This window comes from Mytilus edulis, chromosome 10 (assembly GCF_963676685.1).
Source record: "Mytilus edulis chromosome 10, xbMytEdul2.2, whole genome shotgun sequence".
NCBI lineage: Eukaryota > Metazoa > Mollusca > Bivalvia > Mytilida > Mytilidae > Mytilus > Mytilus edulis.
Genome location: NC_092353.1, coordinates 34,491,983 through 34,517,121, shown reverse-complemented (window position 1 = coordinate 34,517,121; position 25,139 = coordinate 34,491,983). Strand labels below are relative to the sequence as shown.

General features: G+C 32.2%; 3 protein-coding genes across 3 annotated transcripts; 1 reads left to right on the top strand and 2 right to left on the bottom strand.

Annotated features, from left to right (window-relative positions):
• Window positions 1-3,533: 3,533 nt before the first annotated feature.
• LOC139491002 (uncharacterized) lies at window positions 3,534-24,600 on the bottom strand. The gene is made up of 5 exons (XM_071278245.1): window positions 24,478-24,600; window positions 23,525-23,632; window positions 22,613-22,737; window positions 15,102-15,176; window positions 3,534-3,958 (listed from the first exon to the last, which is right to left on the bottom strand). Exons 1-5 carry the CDS (start codon window positions 24,558-24,560, stop codon window positions 3,690-3,692), a joined length of 660 nt encoding a protein of 219 aa, XP_071134346.1. The 5' UTR covers window positions 24,561-24,600; the 3' UTR covers window positions 3,534-3,689.
• LOC139490998 (uncharacterized) lies at window positions 4,090-10,301 on the top strand. Its single transcript, XM_071278239.1, has 3 exons — window positions 4,090-7,924; window positions 8,694-8,833; window positions 10,021-10,301. The coding sequence occupies exon 1, from the start codon at window positions 4,549-4,551 to the stop codon at window positions 7,903-7,905; it is 3,357 nt and encodes a 1,118-aa protein (XP_071134340.1). The 5' UTR covers window positions 4,090-4,548; the 3' UTR covers window positions 7,906-7,924; window positions 8,694-8,833; window positions 10,021-10,301.
• On the bottom strand, window positions 8,559-10,141 carry LOC139490999 (uncharacterized). The gene has a single exon (XM_071278240.1). It carries the CDS (start codon window positions 10,139-10,141, stop codon window positions 8,669-8,671), a length of 1,473 nt encoding a protein of 490 aa, XP_071134341.1. The 3' UTR covers window positions 8,559-8,668.
• Window positions 24,601-25,139: the final 539 nt, after the last annotated feature.

Here is a 25,139-nt window from a genome sequence, read left to right as displayed (position 1 = left end):
CAATATTGTTAGTATGTCTTTAGATATCAAATTGATATAAGGACATTGTATCAAATGTAGTACATATCTATTTACTCGTCGACATATTTAAAGACATCTGAGGATAATAATATTGACCTCATAATTTAGGTTTGACCGATAACAAGCAAACCACGCATTGATTATAGTAAAATGATTTAAATTTCGGGGCAATTATAAACCGGATAAGAAAAGACAAAAGACAATAAAAGAGGAACGAAAGATATAAAAGGGACAGTCAAACTCATAAATCTAAAACAAACTGACAACGCCATGGCTAAAAATGAAAAAGACAAACAGAAAAACAATAGTACACATGACACAACATAGAAAACTAAAGAATAAACAACACGAACCCCACCAAAAAACTAGGGGTGATCTCAGGTGCTCCGGAAGGGTAAGCTGATCCTGCTCCACATGTGGCACCCGTCGTGTTGCTTATGTGATTACAAATCCGGTAAATAGTCTAATTCGGTAGGTCACATTCATGAAAGGGAAGGAGATTGTAGTTACGACGTAAGGAACATATCCGATATCATTTGTGAAACGGTTATTCCATAACGGCCAACCAACTCGTGATGTATTTCATTGACGTTAAATCACATTTGTTGTCTTTGTTATGTTGCATAAATATAAGGAAACATAGTCAGTCTATTGCAAAACCTTTCTGTTAAGGCAATTTATTTGATCTGGTGTTATGGTGTTACTTTAAACTGTGACACATTATCTAAAGCTTTCAAATTATTTAATACATACCTCCATGCAATATGTCCAAAAACTGACAAAAAACAGCAACATAAACACTATATTCACGTACGTTCTTCATCGTAGAATTATAATCAAAACAATTGACCTTTCACTTGTATTTTTAATCTTTATACACCGTAGATATGATATGACCCTAAATTTCATAACTTGGACATACTAAGATAACATAATAAAAGTTTTCCGTAAGCAGTGATAAAGGAGTTTTATATTTTATTCAATTTCACAATCATTTGAAATTCGAAGTTTGATATCATGAGCTGTCCACGTCAATGTTTCCTTAATGACGCTCCGGATCCGTATCAAAATCATATGGTACTTAAAATTTAACTAATATGTTGAATATGTTTTCTATACTTGAATGGTTAAGTTTAACTATATAACATGTGTACGTGGACTTTCTTGTAAATTAAAAATCCTATCAAAATCTTCAGTAATGTTCTGCTTTTCAATAACTGTCATGTAGTACTATATTTCACTGATCACTTTTCCTATGATATGACCTAATTAGTCACGGGATGTCTCGTTAAAACTTCGGCAACCTCAGGTTTAATCCACTTTTTTCTACATAGGAAAAGGCCAATACCAAGTCAGGAATAATTATGACAGTTTTAAATATCTATTTGTTGGTGTGTTTGTGCTTTTGTTTTGCCATTTGATTTGGGACTTTCCTTTTTGATTTTTCCTCAGAGTTCAGTATTTTTTTTTTATTTTTTTTATTTCCAGAGAAATCGGATGTTTGATATTTCTGTGGTCTGTTGCATTTTTTCTATATTTTTTGGTAATTCCTGCATGTGATTCCTTTCATGTATTACATGTATGAAACCAATTAAAACACCTAGAGATCAGTATATGGTCTTTAATAAAAAGCAATCGGTTTGCACTTTGATTAAAAAGTTCTAAAGCCTAAAAAAAAATTGAAACAATATTAAAAAAAAAGCTGAAAAAAGCAGATTTTTACATCGAGAAAACATTGTCAACCGAGTCGAAGCCAAGGCTTTAAATGCTTTTTCGAGGAATGTCAATCTGCTATATATCGCCCTCTGAGCTATGAGTTATCCAATTTATTATACAGTATGACCTATCATTATTGTCTTTAACAGTTCCATTTTTAATTTAAAGTATTTAACTATGAAGTCACGTACATAACAACGTTACGGGTATTCGAAAAATCAACAGAAGTGAAGCAAGATTACTTTTTTTCTAATATTGTCGGTGAAAGAAAAAGTTCTTAGCCAAATTAATTACTTAATGTTAATTTAATTCCTTATCCTTTAGATTATCGATTTTTGATTTGTCTGCACGAGAGGGTGACACTTACAAAATTTGTCTCCCGCTCGGCCATGCATGTGATAGAGTAAATTATCTCACTCGCATTAGCCAATCAAAATATAACATTTTTAAAGTTGGGTATAATGATCTGAAATATCACCAAAATACTATGAACTTGTGCTTAACACTGTATGGCAACGACAACAACATGCTTTTATCCAGCCTAAGGGGAAAACATAATTTATTTTAATTTGATTTTAATGAATAGATTTATTGAAAAGTCTTTAATACTTAATTTTGGTAATTTCAATTTATTGGCATGTGGTATAAAAACATTTAGTATATATTTATGACAGATGCCTTATAATTTTATTCATTAAAAAATCTCAAAAGAAAAACAAACAAACGTACATTTATACACACACAAAATATTAACAAATTACAAAACACTTTAACAGATTTTTCAAAAGAAATATAACCAGATAATATAATTGGAAATAAACGAGAACATAGATTAGAAGAAGCAATGACAATCGAATAAACTAAGATTTAAGTAACTCGATTAATTCAAGAATATTTGGAGGACCCCCTAAAGAACAATTAAATATGAAACACAAACATGCATAGATCACACAGTCTCCTTTTAACTGAATTGTATAGGCCAGAAAAAATATTTTAATAAAATCTCTACGCAAGCCAGTTTATGAATAGTAATCGGATTGCTTGTTTAACCGGAAAACGATTTTTCCTTGCATTATTATAGCCAATAGACAAATACGCTTACAACGAAAAACGTAGATCGACAGGAGCACCATGTATGCACAACACACACATTAATGATAAAGGCGATAAAATAAAGAAAATAAACCAATAAACCAATAAAATCAAATTTATATTTATCTTTTAGGCTTTTCAAAAATATTAACCTTTTTTTATTATTTAAGGTTAAATTTAAAAAAAAAAAGATAATGTTTCCAATACAGTTAAATGGTATGTGTTGCTTTGCTGTCAGTTCAGTTCTACATTGTTTTTACATTTATAGGATATAATTGCTTAATTAAATAATTACTATAATGACTGAATACTTTTCTTTGCAATTCTCGTTTGGCTATTACGGACACTTGATTTGGACTTAAAAAATTAGGCTAGTTTCGAATCTATATTAAAAATAATGGAAGTTAAGCATGGAAGCAGCTGTCAGTCTATTATTATGAAACAAACATTGCATCTACAATGTACGTTATTAAATATAAAGCTTATAGATGAACAGGTTCGATATCGAAGTAACATCAATTAATTATTATTTCCGATGACACTGGAAAGTGTTCCATTTATACAGTTGTTAATGTAGTTTAAGTCCTTATGATACTTATTTATAGGTTACAGTATTGTATATACGTTATATAAAATTGTATTGTATGTATGTTGTTTATCAACCCTTCCAGAAATATCACTCAAAATTAAGATGAAAGAACCCGTCGGCTTATGCATTTAATGGTTATATGTGTCATCTTTTTTTATACTTTTTATATGCAAAAAATATTAAAGAAAAATAAGAAAAACACATTGTGTGTACAATTGGAAGCAATCTAGGTAGCGGACAATTACAACTCCATCACTTCAAAAAACAAGCTTCATCTTTGTGTGTCTTCTTTTTCTTTATATAATGGTGGTATATCACGTGGACTATATTCTGGAAGATTTGAATTAACGACAACATCATACGGTGGTGGTTCGTTGTTGTAAACTGTAAACACAGTTGCGTTTTCTTGTGTTCTTTGGATAGATCTTTGTCTGACATGTGGCGATCTGCTACGGGTCAGGTATTGGCCTGCTTTTCCGAGTTTAATCAAAGCCACCAACACGATTAAAATAACCAACATCACTGCGACTACAACTAGAACTGAAAGAAATCATTAAAGGTTGTGAAGTTAAGGTTGTTGACATATGTCAGAAATAAAATTTAATTAGTTTGTGATCATTCCCACAGGGACTCGGTTAGCAGATTAAAATTTTGTTAATCAATGTTTTTTATATTTTTTTTAGTATTTCCTGTCTATTTGTATTACTTTATTAACGTATTTGACGATGTCATCGATATTTCTTTGTTTTCTAGCAATGTGCACTTTACTATCCATATCCGTATACTGAAAAAACCTAAAGGGATCTAAGTCGCCATCTTGGATTGCCTTACCTACTTGGAATAAAAAATATTTAAAAATATTAATAAATTACTGTATACCTTACAAATGCACTCGTTTTCTTCCTAAATAATTCTTCTATCACATGCATATTTTCATTTCCCGATCAACGGAACCCTTACGCAGCTTCGGTTGCATTCAGGTCGAAACATTCAAATTTCCCGGCGAAAGCAACGTTGCTGGCACTCTCGCCGTTTCGCAACGATTCAGACGAAAGGGGAGGTAACATCTTGTTATTCGGAACTTCTCGGATGAATACTCCCTACCTGACGATAACTACCCAAATTATCGAATGCAATTTTCCCGCAATGTAAACAACAACATGGATTCAGGACAGGATTTGGCTAAAAAACTTATTTGCAATGGACATAACCTTGTTTTGACAGGTCAAGGGGGAACAGGAAAAACACACACAATTAAATCATGTTTTGAGCAATTGAAATTATTAGGAAAATGCGTCCAATTGACATGCTACACAGGAATAGCCTGCAGACAGTACCCCTCATCCATAGGTGCTACAACATTACACAGGTTTTGTGGACTAGAAGATGGTCGACATAATAACAATGACTTGTTAAATTTAATCAGTTTTGATGAAAGATTTCTAATTACAAAATGCAGAATTACTGAAACAGATGTATTAATTATTGATGAAGTTTCAATGGTGTCAAAAAAAATATTTGAACAAGTAGAATTTATTTGTCGAAAAATCAAAAATCCAGCATTATATTTTGGAGGAATCCAAGTTGTCCTTAGTGGTGATTTTTTTCAGCTGCCACCAATACGTGATGAACTGTATGGAGATTATGGCCATTATTGCTTTGAAAGCAATTTTTTTATAAATTTATTTCCTCACAGAATTAATCTCAGTAAAATTTATAGACAAAATGAGACATCTCTATCAAATGCTGTGTCAGAATTAGAAAAAGGCGAACCATCCGAAGAAACCAATCTATTTATAAAATCTTTAAATAGAGACATAGAAATTCCAGACGGTGAACCGGTTGTAAAATTATTTTCTAGAAACCTTGATGTTGACTTCTTCAATTGTGATAAATTAGAGACATTGAATGAATACCCCCTGCATTGCTTCCCATCTAAAGATGAAGGGGATCATTTTTATTTAAAAAAAATGCTGGCACCCAAACATTTAGGGTTGAAAATATCAGCACCTGTTATGTTGTTAGTAAATTTAAGTGACAAATTGGTCAACGGACTTATAGGGAGAGTGCAAAAAATACATGAACATGAAATACAAGTACAATTTGTACTCGATGGAAAAAATGAGAGTGTTGCTATTACCAAGTATACTTTCACAAAATATGATCCAGTTGACAAAAAATGCATTGCCAAAAGAATTCAGTTTCCAATTAAACTGGCGTTTGCAATAACAATCCATAAATCTCAGGGCATGACAATTCCTTATTTGGAAATTGATTGCAAAAATTCAAACCAACCAGGACAAGTTGGTGTGGCAGTAGGCCGAGCTAAATTAATCAGTGGACTAAAAGTGACCAACTATAAATCATCCAGTATAAAAAGACATCCTGAGGCAGTATACCAGTTTTATCGTTTATGTGAGGTTCCCTACATGATCAATTTTGAAAATGTATGTTGTAAAATTGCGTTCAAAGAAGATAATATTACAGAAGTACATATGAATGTAGAGAATTTTACAGAATCTGATTCAGACATTGAAAAAAGTGAGTTTTTTCTCAATTTTTTAAATGAGTTGGACCATACTTATACATGTACAAGTAGTGAGCAAATTTTGGACCTCAACACAGTTTTTAATGAAGCTTGTCAAGATTTCATAGACACTCCTGAAGAAAATAATGCAGAAACTTCAAAGAATAAACTTTTGGAAAAGGAATCTTTTCTAATGAAATGGTTGAAGGTGCAAAATGATAAGGTACTAGAGATGTTCAACACTTGTTCAAAAGAACAGATGACTTTTAAGCAAAAAATGTTTACTGAATTTTATACTAAGTTCAATATGTACCTAAAATCATCAGAATTTGAAAGTTCAGTTAAACCATTGATTCATGAAAACAAGTTTGGGAAGCAAATTTTGGTAGCAGTTATGTTTTTAATTCAAAAACGGGTGTTAAGAGATGCCTCAGATTCTCTCCAGAGCACGGGTCAATCAGTTCAAATTAACTGTCCTATAAATATGGAAATATCTGCAGGAGGGAGAGGGAAAATCCGATATATTGGTGGATATGTCATTGCAAAGTGTCGATATAAACTTACAAAAACTATACAAAATAATTTATTTGTTCCTGGGTTAGTACCAGAGGTTAGACAATTGAAATTCAGGGTTAACATTTTAGATGAAATGATTGTGTCTGCATCAGAAATTACAAATGAATCAATATATGAGGAGACTTTAGAGGAGACCAAAAGAAAGCAAAATCTATCAGAAGGTCTGACAAACATTCATGACAAAATTTTTGAATTCTTTGAGAGTCTTGAATTAAAAGTTAGAACTCTTCTTTGTTACAAAAACCTTCAACATCACAGAAAAGAACTGTTCAAATTTGCTCAAAATGAAATTTTATCTGACAATGCACTACTTGAGGAATTTTGCTTAAAATATTGTTATGTAAGGACAGCAGTAGAAACTGAGGAGGAAGAGCAAGATGATATGAGTATTTTATTAGAAATGGGAGAAAAATTAGTAAACACCTGTGTGCATTTGGAAATTATATTTAAATTTATTGTGAACCTTTTTCTAAATGTTTCTATAGCCCAGTTTAGGAAGGATTACTTGACAGCCATAAGAAGAGAGAAAAGTAAAGCATTGCGTAAAAAGGTTATGGAAAAAACTGAAAAGAAAAAAGGAGTTAAAACAATTGATATGAATTTTCTTATGACTGACACATCTGAAAATAAAATTGTCTCACACCTTGGACTAAAATCTATGTCATTACAGAATGAAAAATTCTATTTAGAATTCACAAAGAAAGATTTGATTAAAATCTTGAAAGCATATGGAGTGAATTTATCAATGAGTAAGAAAAAACCAGAATTGGGACAAGTATTGGCTGAAAAGTTGAATGAGAATAGTGCTATGCCAAATTATTGCATTTTCAAAGATTCTAGTACATGTACAGACAAAGAGATACATCATCCTGATACAATTGTTGAAATGCCAGAAACAGAAATAAGTGCACCCAGTGCAACAGTTGCAGTGTCTGATAAAAGTATGACACAATCTCAAGAAGATGCACAAATACATGTACACCAAGATAACACAACTCAAACTACAACTCATTTACCTTCTCAGAGTGTTGTTACTGAACCTGACAGTGCAAGTGTTTTTGTCACAACTGATTGCACCACCCAAGCAAGTTCATCAAAGAGGAAAGGTAATAAGAAAACTACAAGAAAGCAAACAAGTAAAGCCAAAGGTAGACAGGGGAAAAGGGGTATAGGAAGAAAGTTGAAACAAACAACACCACTTCCAGATTCCTCAGATGAGAATTGTGGTATTTGTGGAAAACCTGAAAAATCTGAGGAGGACTGGATTTGCTGTGATATATGCTCTATTTGGTATCATAGAGACTGTGTCGGATTAGAAGATGAAACCAGTTGGCTGACGTGTTCCAATCCTGATGCTGTATATACTTGTCCAATGTGTGTTTAGTTAGACAAATGTCATGAATGTAAGAATACTTCACCTTTCATTCACCTATTTCTAGTAATTGGTTGGCCAATTCCATTCAAATTGATTAAAAATTTTAAATTGAGCTCACTTAAAAACTGATATCTACATGTATTACAGGTGCATGGTGTGGGGTATACATCAATGACAGTAATCCAACAACAAAGACCCTAAAAATTCTGAACAAAATATATATCATGTACATATTTTTGAAAAAATATCTATACAATGCCCAATTCCAGATTGTCCAATGTCTACAAAAATTGTTAACAAATTTACAGAAACTGTATGGGGTATTTCAATGAGATAGCAATCCAACAACACAAAAAAACATGTCATCTAGAGGTCAAAATGTCAATCTTTTTTGATTATGGTATGTATTTTTCCAGAATATAGGTACACAGATTGCCTTCTTTCGGGGCCTTTTATCGCTGACTATGCGGTATGGGCTTTGCTCATTGTTGAAGGCCGTATGGTGACCTATAGTTGTTAATGTTTGTGTCATTTTGATCTTTTGTGGATAGTTGTCTCATTGGCAATCATACCACATCTTCTTTTATATATTTTTAAGTTAATTTTGTAATTCAGAGAAATTTTGCTTTTCACCAAAACAAATTATCATTAATAATCTGACCTGTTTCATTTATCTGAACTCAGGAAAATAAATAACAATTTAAAATAAAATAAAACATTTCAACAAATTCAAATTTTGTCATTATATTCTATTGCATACATTTTTAGAAGTTTATTGTTTCCTGATTTTCTTGCAGGGCTCGCTACATGTCTCCTTGGAAGTTCCAGTTGTATAGATGTTTGTTGTGGTACAGTTTGACAGTCCACCTGTATTTGATTTTCTTGATATTGAACCTTCACCAAGTATAATAGTGTTCATGGTTCTACTGTATGTTAGGTAAGTAGGATTGGTATTTGCTCCATTGTGTAGACCCCTTTGTTGAGAAAATATGTTTTCTAAAACATCACTGTTAATTCGATTTGGAATAATTGATGAGGATATGCGTTGAAATCTATCTTTACACATTTCATCAAAACCCACCAGAAGTGAGGTAAGATCCTCCCTGGTTTGAAATGATAATAGGCACTTCTCTTTATCTTTGATTTCAGTACTTTGCTTAATACTAGCCTCCCAAGCTCTGAACCAATTCAGGACCTCTCTGTTCTCATCAAGTCTTTTATCAGAATACTGACATATGGGACGTTGATCCCTAAAATTTTTTGTAAGTACAGAAGTTTTTTTTAGAAATTCAATGCTACTGTTTAGCTCGTCTCCTTTTTCTTTCAGTGACATTTGGTAGCATTGCATTAAATGAAGCATATTTTCATTTAAAACATCCTCAGCTAGTTTATTCCGCATCTTTGATTGAGATGTGAGAAAAAAGTGTTCCATAGTTAACTGCTGATAAATTTTGAATGGGTTCACAGCTATGTCCCATTGGTATGCCTTGTACCAGTGCTCCCAAAAAATATGATTTGATTCAAATTTTAATACTTTTTTGTGAGTATTGAGAAGACCGCTTTTAGATATGTTGTTCCGAATTTTTTTCATAACATGGGAATAGTCCATTATAACATGTATATTTGGTTTTGAACTGTCATATATGTTCTTAATACTCATTGAAAACATTGTTTCTGATGTCTTACCATCAATTAATATCTTCATGAAGTCTCTGTTGTATTGAGCACCATCAAGACTAACATATGTTACTGTGAAACCAAACAATCCTAGCATTTTTACTGATTGCCAAAATATTAACAGCATTTCAGATGGAGTGACTTGTGTCGTCGGATAATGTGCAAAAGGGAACCTGAAACCTGTATGTCCTAAAAACAAAAGTTGCAACACATGGGAAGCTAGTTGAAGACTTTCCTTACCGCTGCAAAGAGTTTTCATATAGTTTGTTTCATCAAGTCCCTCATTAAAGCCAATAATTTCAAATGAGTTGCCTTTTTTGCGAAGTTCTAAGTCCTCCTGAATGGACATCTCATCCAACATAATCCCGCCTTCATAGCCACCTAATCCAATATTTTGGGCTAAAGCCTCATTTTTCATCCAATGTAAAATGTCTTTTTGTATTCCAGGTTCATGCTGCACTCTGTTTTTATACGTTTGGAGTAAACACTTGGACGGAAGAACCATAAATCCACTTTTTGCAAGATCTTCATATGCACGAGGAGAACGACAGTAAATTGATAAACACATTCTGATGATATCTTTATCCCAGCGCCTAGCATGAGGATTTAAATTAACAAACTGAGTTTGTGATAATAAAAAAGATTGTGCTTTTTCTGGAAAACCACCTAAAAATTGTTTTAATTGTAACAAATTATTGTTATTTACTGGTAAATCATCACATGGTTTCTGTAAAGTCTTGTTGTCATTTTGAAAATCATTGTCATTATTTTTGTTCTTATTTAAATTTCCTGCATACCGCACATACATTTAATTTTGATTGAAACGGAACAACACCTTTGCAGTTTTTAGATCTGTATTTAAATATCGAATCATGACTGGTATCTGCACGATTTTCTCTCAGCGCATTTTCTGGTAAATCTATAACCAAGGCCAGTACTATGCTCGTTCCTGACCTGGTTACTCATCTTGCTAGGTTGGGGGAACTAGCTGGTAGCTTTTATATGAATACATGTCAACGTAACACAGATTCAAAGTTCAATATATAATGTTTATTAATCAGCATTCAATATAGTTATCAATCACAATAATCACATAAGTTCATGAGACATAATAAAACAGCATGTCTAACATAAATCCAAGTCTATAACACAGTGTCCAATACGTGACTATAAAGCAAGTCTCAGAATACAACACCAGCTAGTTCCCCCAACCTAGCAGGATGAATAACCAGGTCAGGAACGAACATAGTACTGGCCTTGGTTATAAATCAATGATGTTGTTGATTTCAGATTCATCAACCCCAGAACAGATTATAAAGTTTTTTGCTAAGTCAATTATGCACTTTACACTTTCTTTAGACAATTCAAATGTGTCAGATATTTTTAAATCATCAAGAAAAACCTTTTTACCTGAAATTGTTACATTCCATATTCCAGAGGAATGAAAAGTAATTTCTGTTAAAATTCTGTTGCCATTGACTAAACAACCATTAAAGTGTCCTAATGTTATTGCATGGTCAGTTTTACTTATTAAAATGGTATTTTCTTGAATCATATTTGAAATGTGTTGAAATTTAAATTCATCTTCTTTTGAAACTGGAATCTTCCAGGCAAGTCCATAATAAACTTTGGTGAATTTTTTATAATTATTTTTACATCGCTTTGTTTTAGCCACACAATTCATAAACATTGGAATTTTTCTTATGATTCTTCCAATTTCATGGGTGGAAAATTCCAAATTTCTTTGTTGTATTTCATACAGTTCAATAGATGAGTTCTCATCTTGAAAGATATTCTCTGTCAACCTAAAAAAATATATTCTTTGAATTACAAAGTGCTGTTTTTGTAGCCTTAAACATTTGTTTTTGCTTTAAATATGCCTTGTTTTGTTATTTTTGTTCATGAGTTACTGTCTCGTTGATGCATACCCAACATCTTCTTTTATTCATACATTATGGTACTAGATTTTCAAGCAACAATTTTTGTTGTTGCAAGGATGTATGCATAAGTAATATAAATCCCATAAAAGCTAGCTTCAGTAAATACAAAATATTCATTGATTGGGCATGAACAATTGTATTTAAGTTTGTGTATTGAAACAGATATCCAGTTTTATTGCTATTTGTTTAAATTTTAATTATGTTAATAAAGTATAATGTCAATTTGCAGCTTTACAGTCTCTTTATATAATGAAAAAGGAGATGTGGTATGATTGCTAAGAAGAAATCTATCCACCATATTGCAATAGGTATCCAACGTTATTGCTGTTTATAAAAACTTGCATTATGTTTATAAAGTATATTGCCTTTAACAATATAAGCAAACAAAACAGGAGTTGTGGTATGCCTGCCAAGTAGGAAAGTGTCAATAATTAATTAATGACTTTATTTAAGCAACTATAAGTCAACTGTACAGCCTTCAACAATGAACAATTTGTCAAAGACCATGCTGTTATGTCAGCTTCAAACATGAAAAATGTATCTATGACGGATAAAAAAAGGAAAATCAAATATGACAGACAGCAACCAATGACACACCAAATAGCAGGCTTCTGTATGCAATAGGATTATAATGTGATGTGGGCACTTCCCTGACTTGTACAGCAGTGTATAGAATTTATAAAAGACAAAAGTCAACAGCTACCTGTGTAATGTCTAGTGTTTGCACTGAAACTCTTAATTTCAAAAGTAATTTTTGTTTGCTGGGTACCGGTGTCTGTCTGAACTACATCTACCAAATATTTGCTTTATTCATCAAATTATAGGTGTGCTGCATTTTGGGCTTCTTTTAAAAAGTTATTTTCATCTTCAGTACAATAGCCAATGAGACAATCAGGAAATGAAGATCAAACTAAACTCGCATATGAGGTTTTAAGGATATTTTTTGTTGGCTTGCTGTCTAAATGATGTAAACCATTATTATACTTCTTGCGATGATCTAACTTTATGCATGAATATGTTCCATATGAGTTCAGTCAATTGATTCACTTCTCATAATCCTGCAATACACAGCAATACAAACCAGTATATTGGACTTAGGCAGCAACCATTTGAATTTGAAGGGGGGGGTATGGTTTTTTTTAGTCAAACTTTTTTCACCTTTTGCGAAAAACAATCTTTCTTTCATATGAAGTCATGAGGTCTAAGTATTTGCAATGTACGTCACTTAACAACGAAAAAAACAGTATCATATAGTCGGCTAGGACCCAGACAAAAAATATAAGTAAGTTAGAAAAAAAGACATGAGAGACATGAACCACTGACAACCATCAAACTGCAGGCTCCTTACATGGGACAGACACTGAAATAACTATTTCAAGTTGTGTATTTCCAGATTATTACTTTTAAGATTTGCCTACCCCCCCCCCCCCCCCCCCCCCCCCCCAAGAAAAAAAATCTAGTATTTTTATCAGGAAAGAGACTTCTAACTAAATTAACTAACTGTTATATAACTAATTTTGACTATTAAAATACAATAAATAATTACCATGAAACTAGCGAACTTGTCTCCTCCATTTGTTCTACAATTCTGTTTTATCTGTTAAGATTCTGTTTTTGGCGGATTTGTAGTTAGCGGGGAAATTATTGCGGGAAATTTAATTTCGATAATTTGGGTAGTTATCGTCAGGTAGGGAGTATTCATCCGAGAAGTTCCGAATAACAAGATGTTACCTCCCCTTTCGTCTGAATCGTTGCGAAACGGCGAGAGTGCCAGCAACGTTGCTTTCGCCGGGAAATTTGAATGTTTCGACCTGAATGCAACCGAAGCTGCGTAAGGGTTCCGTTGATCGGGAAATGAAAATATGCATGTGATAGAAGAATTATTTAGGAAGAAAACGAGTGCATTTGTAAGGTATACAGTAATTTATTAATATTTTTAAATATTTTTTATTCCAAGTAGGTAAGGCAATCCAAGATGGCGACTTAGATCCCTTTAGGTTTTTTCAGTATACGGATATGGATAGTAAAGTGCACATTGCTAGAAAACAAAGAAATATCGATGACATCGTCAAATACGTTAATAAAGTAATACAAATAGACAGGAAATACTAAAAAAAATATAAAAAACATTGATTAACAAAATTTTAATCTGCTAACCGAGTCCCTGTGATCATTCCTGCTTTTTCTCTCTATTTTCGTTCGCCTAATTGTGCTATACACCAGTCCTACCTCTATTTCAAAGTAGGTTGTACACGCAGACAAAGCCATAAAACATTTTTGTTGGTTAATCCCAGTATATACACTGTTTTTTGAAAGAAATTAGGTATAAACAATTCTCTCTTAAACCCAAGTAATACTCTCATGTCACTTTCTATAATATTCTCTTGGGGTTTCAACCAAAGATGAATAGCTGAATCTTCATTCAAACTACAAGTTACCCAAAATACACGAGTGTTGATGATAATTTACAACCTTATATTTCTGAGTATGTCAAGTGTTCTACGAATTTTCCTTTCAATTTTTAAGGTTATGTTATCAGCAATCAAAACCGGGCATCAGAGTTACTGTGATAAAACCTACTCCAGGCTAGGGAAGGTGTTAGTTAAGGCAACAGCAGTTTCTGATGTTCAAATTATTAAGACATAAATCAAGGTAAGAAAATGAACACTGTTGGAATCGGACGACCTCAACCAAAGAAACAGTACGGTGTTTAAAGACGGGGTTAACGTAATAGGGTGAGCGTATACTGTTATGCATGCATCATTCGCCATTAAAATGTCTCAATTAGAAATAGGTAAAAATATCATAACAATTGTGTTTTTTTAAAGTTCAAAGATAAGACCAAGAAAACATATTGCTTGTTAGTAGAGACACATATATTCATAATTGTCTATCAACATCGAAAAACCGTAAAAACTCCTAAAACTCATTCAATGTTTATATGAGTCGTTCTTCTCTACAGGAATACAATAGTTGTTATCAATTCGTGATGCGTTTGCGCTTTTCCGAAATTCAAAATGGAAAGGCCGTATTCAAATGGCAAAATTTAAAGCTCAAACACATCAAATGAATGGATAGCAAATGTCATATTAATAACTTAGAACATGCATTTTCGTGTGTAGAAAATTTTAGATCCAACCTAGCTTAACCTCTAACTTGTATGCCAGTGGCATAACATTTCATTATATTGACAACGATGTCTGAACAATACAAACCGACATAATACGTAAAACTGTCAAAAATAGGTGTAGAGCAATCAAAACATTGTGTTATAATTTAATCACTATAAAAACAAAAAAACATATTGACATAGAAACACCAAAAGGCAAACCAGCAACAAATAAGGACAAATGTTCGGACACTATGGACATTTATTTAGTTATTCGATATATGCTATTGTATTTTTAACAAATGTTTTATTGAATATCTATGATCAAATAATAAAAATATAATTATCATGACATAAAAAGACATAACACATTTCAATCATTGTCGAAACTGAGCATACAATACCAAAGAACGATAAAAAAAATCATTCAAAGTGAATTAAAAACATTGTAATCTAACATTTGTTTATTTCCAACTTACTAACAATCGTCGGTGCTGTAACTTTAATGCTGTGTTTTACATCATCCGTCTTGTCATCTGTCGTGTCATGCTGACCTACAATTGATGTTACATTTAATATAGTATATGAATGGTTCATTACTTGTCAGCAAAAATTTATAACACTGTGAATAAATCATCGTCAATAAACTTTTGTTTGAATATTCATCGGAATCTGTTAAGTATTAAAAGACTAATCGCTATTTATTTCGATAGGGAACTTTATGCATATTTAGATATATCCCCATTGCATCTAAGTGGTGAAAGATTCAGAAGGGTCATTCAAACTCGAATGTCTAAAACAAGCTGACAATGCCATCGCAAAACACGAAAGCCAAAAAAAAAAACAGTACACAAAACACAACGGTGAAAACTAGAGACAGAGCAACACGAACTTCAACAAAAAGCGGGGTGATTTTTTAGTGTTCAGAAAGGATAAGCAGATCCTGCTCCACATGTCGCACATGTCTTATTGCTAATTTTTAGTCTTAACCCGATGATACGCCTAATGGATATGTCACATTCGAGGAAAAGAGGACGGGATTGTTGTAACAATAATTGAAACATATCCATCGTCATTGGGAACCACATGTTCCATAACGGTCAACCAACTCGTGATGGGGTCTGTAAATATTTTCGAAGGGATTATTTCAAATTCACCACTTGGTTCAACATCTTCCTTGTAAGCAGAATCCTCTATCAAGGAAATTTTGAATATCTATCAATATATTTTCCAAATGCCGAAATGTTGCTACATAAATATAAAAAGTACACAATTGGGAAGCTGACATAATCTACTTTGTTGTAAAGTGTATATTTCAACTGATCCTATTGTCAATTTCTGGAGATTTTACTGTTTCTGTTGAATCCTTTTTTTAAGTTCGATTTGAAAGATGTGATCAATATAGTAAAAAACTTTGATTTGTTTAGTGAGGGGACATCATCTATATAGCGGAACGTGAAGCGAAAGAATAATGCTTAATTCTTTCCATTCTTCATAAGAAGCTCTTGTGTTAAGTCAGTCTCATATATTTATAAAGGAACAAATCGGCAAGAAGTGGAGATACCGATTGTGTGTTGATAAACACGCTCCTAGGCCTAATAGATATACAGTCAAGAAATCAAGCAACTTGATTGTGTCAGTTTCAGAAAATCAGAGTGATTATACGATTTGGCCCTCCTTAAAACAAGATACTTGTAGCAATGTTAGTCATTCAGTTTATGAAACAAAGCAGGAAAGAATCGATTCACAATAACTTTGACGCCAAGTTTTGAATGCTGATCGAAATGTATGTTAATAATTTTAATAACCTTTGATTACTTGCAAGTGCCTTGAATTCCAAATGAATTCACGAGTTGCGAGTTTAAAAGTATTTGGACCAAAGAATATAATACTAGATAAATACTAGTAGTCAGACGGATATCTGCTTAGATTTCACGAGTTGCGAGTTTACAAGTACACTGTGTCTAAACCACACCGGCAAAATTTGCTCGGACTCGATGGTATCTAACATCCGGCACAATGACGGAACACCAATAGACAAAAGAAAGGTAGGTTTCTACTTATTTTTTTATTTTTTTTATGATATCGAAGAATATTTATACATATACAACTATTTTCTATTGTGAGATGTAATATTTTCTACAACCGTTCTATATTAACGGAGAAATAAGTCAAAATGCATGTCAAAATGACGAATTGAGTGAACCTTGCCTCGAAATTGTTTAATTTCTCGTTAAATTGTTCACATTGTACGGAAAGAAAGGTACGGGAAGATAGATATTGACACGGAGATTGCAAATTTAGTTATTATGAGCATCTCCATAATTGTATCTCTGTGTATGGAACGAAAGAAAAGGGTCATGTCAAATTAAAATAAACCGGTTTCGTCAATGTTGTTACTACACAATCACCCGGTTTCGTCTATATATATCACCCGGGGTTTTTGTTTTTGTTTTTTTTAACAAACAATTTATGAAAAGACACTTTGGCACGAATCTGAACATTGTCTTTCGAGAATTTAAATATATATTTATTGTAAAGTAAACTTGGCGTGTTAAAATCTATTTTAAACGGGCACTATTGGACATAATTAATTATGATAATACACATTTTCCTAATGAAAGGCGTATCCCTTATTTCCCTTAACTTCAAACTAATTTTAAATGGAATATAAATACTGAATAGCAAACACTGGTATCTAATTATTTTGTAACATTATTATATTTTCTTTGTTTATAAAAGTAGTATGTAAAGATGACAAATAAAAGGATGTGTTTTGATTGTGCCATAATTTTAATTTACTATACTATATTAAATACACTTAGTTTACAATATTTACTATCAATTATTAAAATGTCCCAAACCGACTATAGTCTATACTGTTCTGCACAAATTAATCATGCATGCAGTCCTGCCAGATTTTCTGGTACTAAATATACTGTGTTACTTGCGCACTAAAGCGAGTTTTCACACTTTTAAAAGCATCCATAACATAGCAGTGAGATTTGTAACTTTCTCCCCGTTTCTGGTAGGCACATTTATTTTTATAGGCATGTTTTTCACATTATTTTTACAGTTCAAATTCATTTTTTGTACAGTTCAAATTCAATTGAAACTTCAAGATAACTTTCGAAAACAATATCTGACAGTTTTGTATTTTCAATGTGAATAAAAGTTGGTTTGCAAAACATGACCGTCATTTATATCTAGGTCTTATTAAGAAGAAGTGACGGTAACCACTTATCCCATAAACATTGACAATGAGACAACTTTCTTTTAGACACAAAATTATGTTGAATTAATCAAGTTTAGGTCAGCGTATGCCTTAAACAATGAGAAAAACACACAAACTGCATGAAAGCAAGCTATAACAGGGCCCTAAATTATAAATGTAAAACAATTCAAACAAGAAAACTACCTGCCTATTTTATGTTCTAAACGCATATGGTATAAAGCAACCAAAGACAACCATCGAATTACAAGCGTGTGATTCGGGAATGGACTGAGTCAAAGTGTTGTCGCTGACACAAAAAACTCAATAACTCCAAAATAAAAGTTTGAATAATCACCAAAAAGTATAGAGATCTTAAGATTAATATTAATAAGTGAGCAAAATTTAAACAATAATCATAAATAGGTTTTGAGATACATCGCTATAAGTGACCCCCCCCTTTTTGTTATATAAAAAAAAATCAATCACTCTAAACCAAAATTTTAAACATCACCAAAAAGTAAACAGAAGTTTAAAATATTTATATAACTAAGAAGTGTATAAAGTTTATTGCCGTTATAATACTTCGTTTTTGAGATATGGCGTGACATGTTAAAAAAACCCACATTCCTGTTTCACTTACATTTTCTGTAACTCAAAAAGATTTAATTTGATTTTCACTTAAAGGTTTGCAGATCGTTTGACCATTATAAGAAATAACTATGTTTAATTTTAAGAAAATAAGATAAGCTGTCCTGAAGTTACGGTGCGACATGTTTATGCTGGACAGACGGATAGATAGACGGACAGACGGACGGACCGAATGACTGATAGATGGAGGAACGGACAGATGGAAGGACGGACGGACAGACGGGTGTATACAATAATACGTCCAGTCAAAATTGGGACGGGCGTGTAAAAACGCAAAGAAATGAAAAAAAACCTCGTAATTAAAGGTCAATAAGTTTTACTAGGATATCGGCCAAGTCGATTTATTTGTATATTTGTCTGCCTTATATCATTTTTGCTATATAACTTTTATATATATTTGAAAAAAATGTATAGAAATCGATAAAAAAACTTGATATTCGGCATTTATTATGATAAACATAATCCAACTCACATAATCCGATTTCCCGGGTGTCCCTGTTTTCTCATTTCTTACAATATTTTAATTCGGTATACACTTTATAAGATAAGTGGCGAATCTAGATGACGTATAGGTTGCACGCCCCGACCCCATATTTGGTTGCCAAAACTATATTGATTCCTGTATTGAACGATATTGTAAAGCAAAAAATAATCAAAATATTGTTCGACTCGCTACGCTCGGCGGTATGTAAAAGTTGTTCAAATTACGTCCACTTTGAAATAAACTGAATCCGTCTGTCCGTATATATTGTCAAAATATATTGACCAACGTCAGTGTACGATCATCATAACACAACGGCGACAGTTCAGACTCGTTTTTTTTTTTTATTAATGTTAACAAAATAATTATTATTGAATTTTGTCGATGACCTGAGACTATTATATTAATTTGTACATAGCAGTATAGTTACAATAAGGGATAAAAAAAATATTTTAATGCATGGTAGTTGTAATCCTACATTCATTTTCTATGTTGATTATGCATGCATATACAGTTGTCTTATTATCAAAGTTTATCCTTAAGAAGATTTATTTTTAACGATTGTAGAAAAGATTACATACATAGAATGATTAGATTACTTATAAAGGTGTCCATCCTTTTGTGCGAGAAAATCACATATCAATTGTGTGTTTCGATTTTTAAGACCGTAAACTTTAATTTCAAATGTTCAACATATTTTCCCATAACTCATATAGAAAACGCATATTTAGAGAGCTTTAATCTCAATATGCTGTTAAAAAATTTCGGAATGCAAAGTAAATTAAAACATTTGTGTTCTATAAGAGTAGGAATTCAAGTTTTTGCTTATTATTTATTTGAATCTGAGACTCATATAAATAATAAGCCGTTGTCCGGTGAACAAACTGGTTTTCCAACGACCCACAAAACTCCTTTTGAACGCTGAAGTTAAATAATCAATTATAATGTAATGCGATTATGATTTTTTTTATTTGACCAAACCGGGTTATGCATTTTGAAATCTATGACGAAACCGGGTTGTATACATTGACGAAACCGGCCAGTTCCATTTTGACATGACCCATTTCTTTCGTTCAATACACAGAGATACAATTATGGAGATGCTCATAAAACTAAATTTGCAATCTCCGTGTCAATATCTATCTTCCCGTACCTTTCTTTCCGTACAATGTGAACAATTTAACGAGAAATTAAACAATTTCGAGGCAAGGTTCACTCAATTCGTCATTTTGACATGCATTTTGACTTATTTCTCCGTTTATATAGAACGGTTGTAGAAAATATTACATCTCACAATAGAAAATAGTTGTATATGTATATATATTCTTCGATATCATAAAAACAATTAAAAAATAAGGAGAAACCTACCTTTCTTTTGTCTATTGGTGTTCCGTCATTGTGCCGGATGTTAGATACCATCGAGTCCGAGCAAATTTTGCCGGTGTGGTTTAGACACAGTGAAGTATATGAACCAAATAATATTAGACTTGACAAATTGATAGACAGATAGCTGTTTAACTTCAAATGACAAATACTACAATAATATTTAAAAAGCAATCATGTGAAGATGGGCACAGGAAATTTTAGCGAAAAATGGCAAAATACTAGGAGACATTTTAGCCAAGCTATTAGGGCTCATTTAAGTGAAAAATAATTCCTTTCACCTGTATTTTCGATAACCCATTTTAACAAAAACTTACATGGTTGAAAAATATTCACATATTAATATTAAAGATGTTTGCATTTGCATTGAGGACATAAATGCTTTTATAACAAACAGAGTAAAGCAAAGCTCAATATCATGGCTACCGTTATGGATATACAGAATTTTGACAAAGCAGGAAAAAGCACAAATAATATTATCAAATTTCTAACAACATATATCGAAATAAGAAGTAAAAAGGAATGTGCACCTCAATCTAAACAAAATTTTGAGAAGGAACAGTGCCTATTGCAATTTTACAGTACAAAGTTACAAAATACCTAGAACTCATCATTGAATTGAGAATGGAAATGGGAATGTGTCAAAGAGACAACAACCCGACCATAGAGCAGATAACAGCCGAAGGCCACCAATGGGTTTTCAATGCAGCGAGAAACTCCCGCACCCGGAGGCGTCCTTCAGCTGGCCCCTAAACAAATATGTATACTAGTTCAGTGATAATGGACGTCATTATAAACTCCGAATTATACACAAGAAACTAAAATTAAAAATCATACAAGACTAACAAAGGCCAGAGGCTCGTTACTTGGGACAGGCGCAAAATTGCAGCGGGGTTAAACATGCCAATGTAGAAAAAACAAATGCACAGTAAATCTCAGTTTAAGAGAAGTTCGAGTCCGATGTCAGAATATGAAACAAAAGAAATAAACAAAATGACAATAATACATAAATAACAACAGACTATTAGCAGTTACTGACATGCCAGCTCCAGACCTCAATTAAACTGATTGAAAGAGTTTGTCGTCATCATATGAATATCGGGCACAGCCCTCCTGTTAGGGGTTTATTATTATACCATCATGAAATATATGAGAAGAACATAACCCGTGTCAAGCCAACAACTGGTTTTAGAATAAATGTGTTTAATTCCGATGCAAAGACCCTATAAGTGAATCAATATTAAAGCTAAAATATGCAATATTTAATGACCTGACAACAGTAGCGTAACTATATCCCTTCTTAAAGTGTTTGTTTAAAAGTTTTGTTAGCTTTTGAGGTGAATACTGACATTTTTGTGCTTTGTTTAGAATATTACCATAACATATTGGATGTTAAATACCTGAACGTATAAGATGTCTGCATGATGAGTTATATTTACGAGTGATTTTCTTATACCGATGATAAAATTAAGTAAATGTTTTGACTAGTTTGTGATATTGAAAACCCTGGTGTAATAATTTTTCAGTAATGCACAAATGTCTCTTGCTAAAATATAATACGTTGTTTCATACACGAGCGAATCGTACACGTTGAGATATATAAACACCATTAGATGGTGACAAGGGAACGTCACCATCTAAAAATTGATAACTAACGATAGGAAATGAAAAGTCGTCTCTTCTATCATAAATTTTTGTATTTAGCTTCCCGTTAATGATATAGATATCAGGATCGAGGAAAGGGCAGTGGTCATTGTTAGTATTAGCTTTATTTAAAGTAAGTTCAACAGGATAAATTACATGTACATTCTTTAGTGTCTTTGAAGAAAATTGAAGCACCAGCGTTACATCAAATATAGTCTCATTATTTATCTATCACGGTTCATTAAGACACCAAGACACCATAACCTTGTTGATAATTATTCAGAATCAAAATTGTACATAATGGTCTTTAGGTATAGATACTAGATAGTTGGTGTTGCTTTGTCGTTATATTCGAATATTTTTTCGCAAATAGTCCTACCAATGCGCCAAAATGTCTCCCGTTGGTCAGTCATATGAAAGTAGTATCTTTTGGAGCACTTTCAATTTCTCCGATTAGCTCATTTTTTAAGTTTACATGTAGTGTTTTTTGTTGTTAATCGCTTTTTCCATGGTGTTGTTGGTTGCTCTGCGAGTAACTCATTTTGATGGATTGTCACTCTGGTATCATCCGCATCTTTATGGATATATTAATGAAATTATAACCAGGTAAGTTGACTTGCCTGCTTTAATTGAACATTTGCCATTTATCATCGTCCATTTATCACAGCATTTTGGTTTACATCTAGTACCAATTTTAACACAAATCTTTCTCGTCACATCACAAAATGGCCATTTCTTTTTTGCGCTACGAAATATATTTAGAAAACATGTTCAAAGTGAGCTAAAGCAACCATTTATTATCTATTTGACAAAGATTATCATGTAACCTATACTGATAAGCATTTTAAAGATGCAAAGCTTCTAGATAGATATAGGAAGATGTGGTCTGTCGTATTGGAGTAAAGATATTCCTATTCAATCTATGAAACAATGAACAATTTTAATATATCCAAAAATGTTTTGTTTACACAGAAGTACACAAGTAAAGTAACGTAACTTTTCATCTTTCAATATGTCTTGTAAACTTGAGCCTTGATCGTCAGATCAAAGATCAGCTTATCGATGGATTTTGCTTTGAAGTGAAGTGAAAGGGTATGTTATCCCTTGAAACTACAGAGAATAATCAAGTCAATTATTAGTCTGATGTATATATTGACTGTCCCTCTGATATCTTTCGCCCCTCTTGTATATTTGTATTTATAAAGATATTGAGCTTTCGCTTCTTTTGGTTTTTTGTTGGTTATTGTTTTTGTTGTTTCCTTGGTTTTTGTGTTTGTTTGTTATTGTTTTAATTTTTCCCTCGGTTTTAGTATGTAAACCATATTTTTTTTCTCTCAATCGAGATATGACTTTTGGACAGCGGTATACTACTGTTGCCTTTATTGGTACTTCGATAAAATAAAAAGTAAGCAAAACAAACTAAAAAAAAACATTTAAACAAATTTCTGACATAAATTGTAAGGTAATATAACATCGGTGTTTTTATTCAATATTTTATTAAAATAAAACTTAATGTTGTATGTTCTACGTACGTGCAATTTATGACTTTGCTTGGATACATAATACACTGTGTTACATCTTCTAAATCTCCACAAAGATGTGGATCGTTTCCAGCAGGTGTACAACTAACTGCTGTTGTCCTGAATGATACATGTATATACAATTGAAATGGCTAGAATGCAAGCAAGTTGTCTGATAAATGCACAAAACAATAATAAAAGAATTGATACATAGCAACCAACAACAACAACGCTTTCAGAATCTACTTGCGTTCTGTGTAATATTTTCAAAAGCGTACACCAAAACATTGCGATTGATTTAGACGTCCTAAACAATGGAAATTGAACCAATGACGCAACGTTATTTTCATTTTGGTGTACGAACAATTACATTATACATAGTCCTTTATATTCTGAAAAGGCAAGAGTCTATATACACAGCTAATGTTGCATGGGTACTATTTCTGTACTAAAATATGTAGTACTGGAAATTTACTTTTAATATTTAGTACTATCTCTTTACTTTAAAATTATTGTAATATTTAGGAACTTGTCTTTTACAGTACTTGATTTGTACTAAATATTTTGGTACAGAAATTATACAATATTCCATGTTTGAAAATCATAATTTTAAGAGATTTGAAATAGAAAAACTTTCAAAATGCTGAAAATGTAACGGTAGTAACCAAAAATCTGTAGTACCTGAATTTCAAGTACAAATTTAGTACTGTAAAATACAAGTACCTACATATTACAATAATTTCAAAGTAACAAAATAGTACTGAATATTAAAAGTAGATTTCCAGTACTACAGATTTTTAGTACAGAAATAGTACCTATGCAAAAGTAGCTGTGTAAAAAAACAACTGTTTTCAATTAATGAAAAAGTGTTTACAATTATCGCTTTTTTATTTCTCTCTTAATTTTTTCGTACGTTGAATATTGACTTTGTTACAAACTTAATTTCTTAAAAAATATTTACTTACCCAACGAAAAGAAATGTACAGCAGAAAAAGAAACAAATAAAAACAAACGCAATTTTCTCTGTCATTATAACAAAGGTGAACATATTATGTTGTGTTAAATTGATATAATCAAATGTGATTAAGCATTTCAATATCTGTATCAATATTTGTTGTGAATAAATCAAAGATTATAAATTGTACATTTTACGTCACGTATACTTGTGATTTCATCAGACCCTGGTTCATGTGTTTTCCAAATTGACGTATTGCCCTTTGGAATCAGTTACGAGACAATCTTTGCAGCTGAACTGGATAGGTGAAGCAAACAGCTTCAGATATTGTACTAACATATTCAGGCGCGTAGCTACGTTTACGTCAAAACGCCCGGGCGTACACTTGAATTTTGTTAAAAAAAATAATATTTTAATCTAAAGAATTCAAAATAAGAATAACTTGTTAGAAGCACATCAGCTTTATAAGTCTTTCTTCGTTGGCTTGTAATTGTGGATAAAATTGACGAAATTTACTTTCAGTCAAATGGAATCATATCATTTATTTGTTCATTTTCTGTCAAGTCTGAATTTAAGCTACTGTGAGTTTTATACTCCCTTCCCTTTTGTTTTAAGCAATCCTTTATCTCCTTCGATTCGTTTTGTGGTTTACAGTTTTGTCGAGCCTGTGAC

Bases quoted from the DNA above. Each gene is read 5' to 3' on its own strand.
- LOC139490998 (XM_071278239.1), top strand. From the start codon at position 4,549: ATGCAATTTTCCCGCAATGTAAACAACAACATGGATTCAGGACAGGAT.
- LOC139490999 (XM_071278240.1), bottom strand. From the start codon at position 10,141: ATGTGTTTATCAATTTACTGTCGTTCTCCTCGTGCATATGAAGATCTT.
- LOC139491002 (XM_071278245.1), bottom strand. From the start codon at position 24,560: ATGTTCACCTTTGTTATAATGACAGAGAAAATTGCGTTTGTTTTTATT. The intron at 22,738-23,524 runs GTACGTAGAACA...TATATTTCGTAG, and splicing joins AGCAAAGTCATAAATTGCAC to CGCAAAAAAGAAATGGCCAT. The intron at 3,959-15,101 runs GTAAGTTGGAAA...GATTTCTTTCAG, and splicing joins TACAGCACCGACGATTGTTA to TTCTAGTTGTAGTCGCAGTG.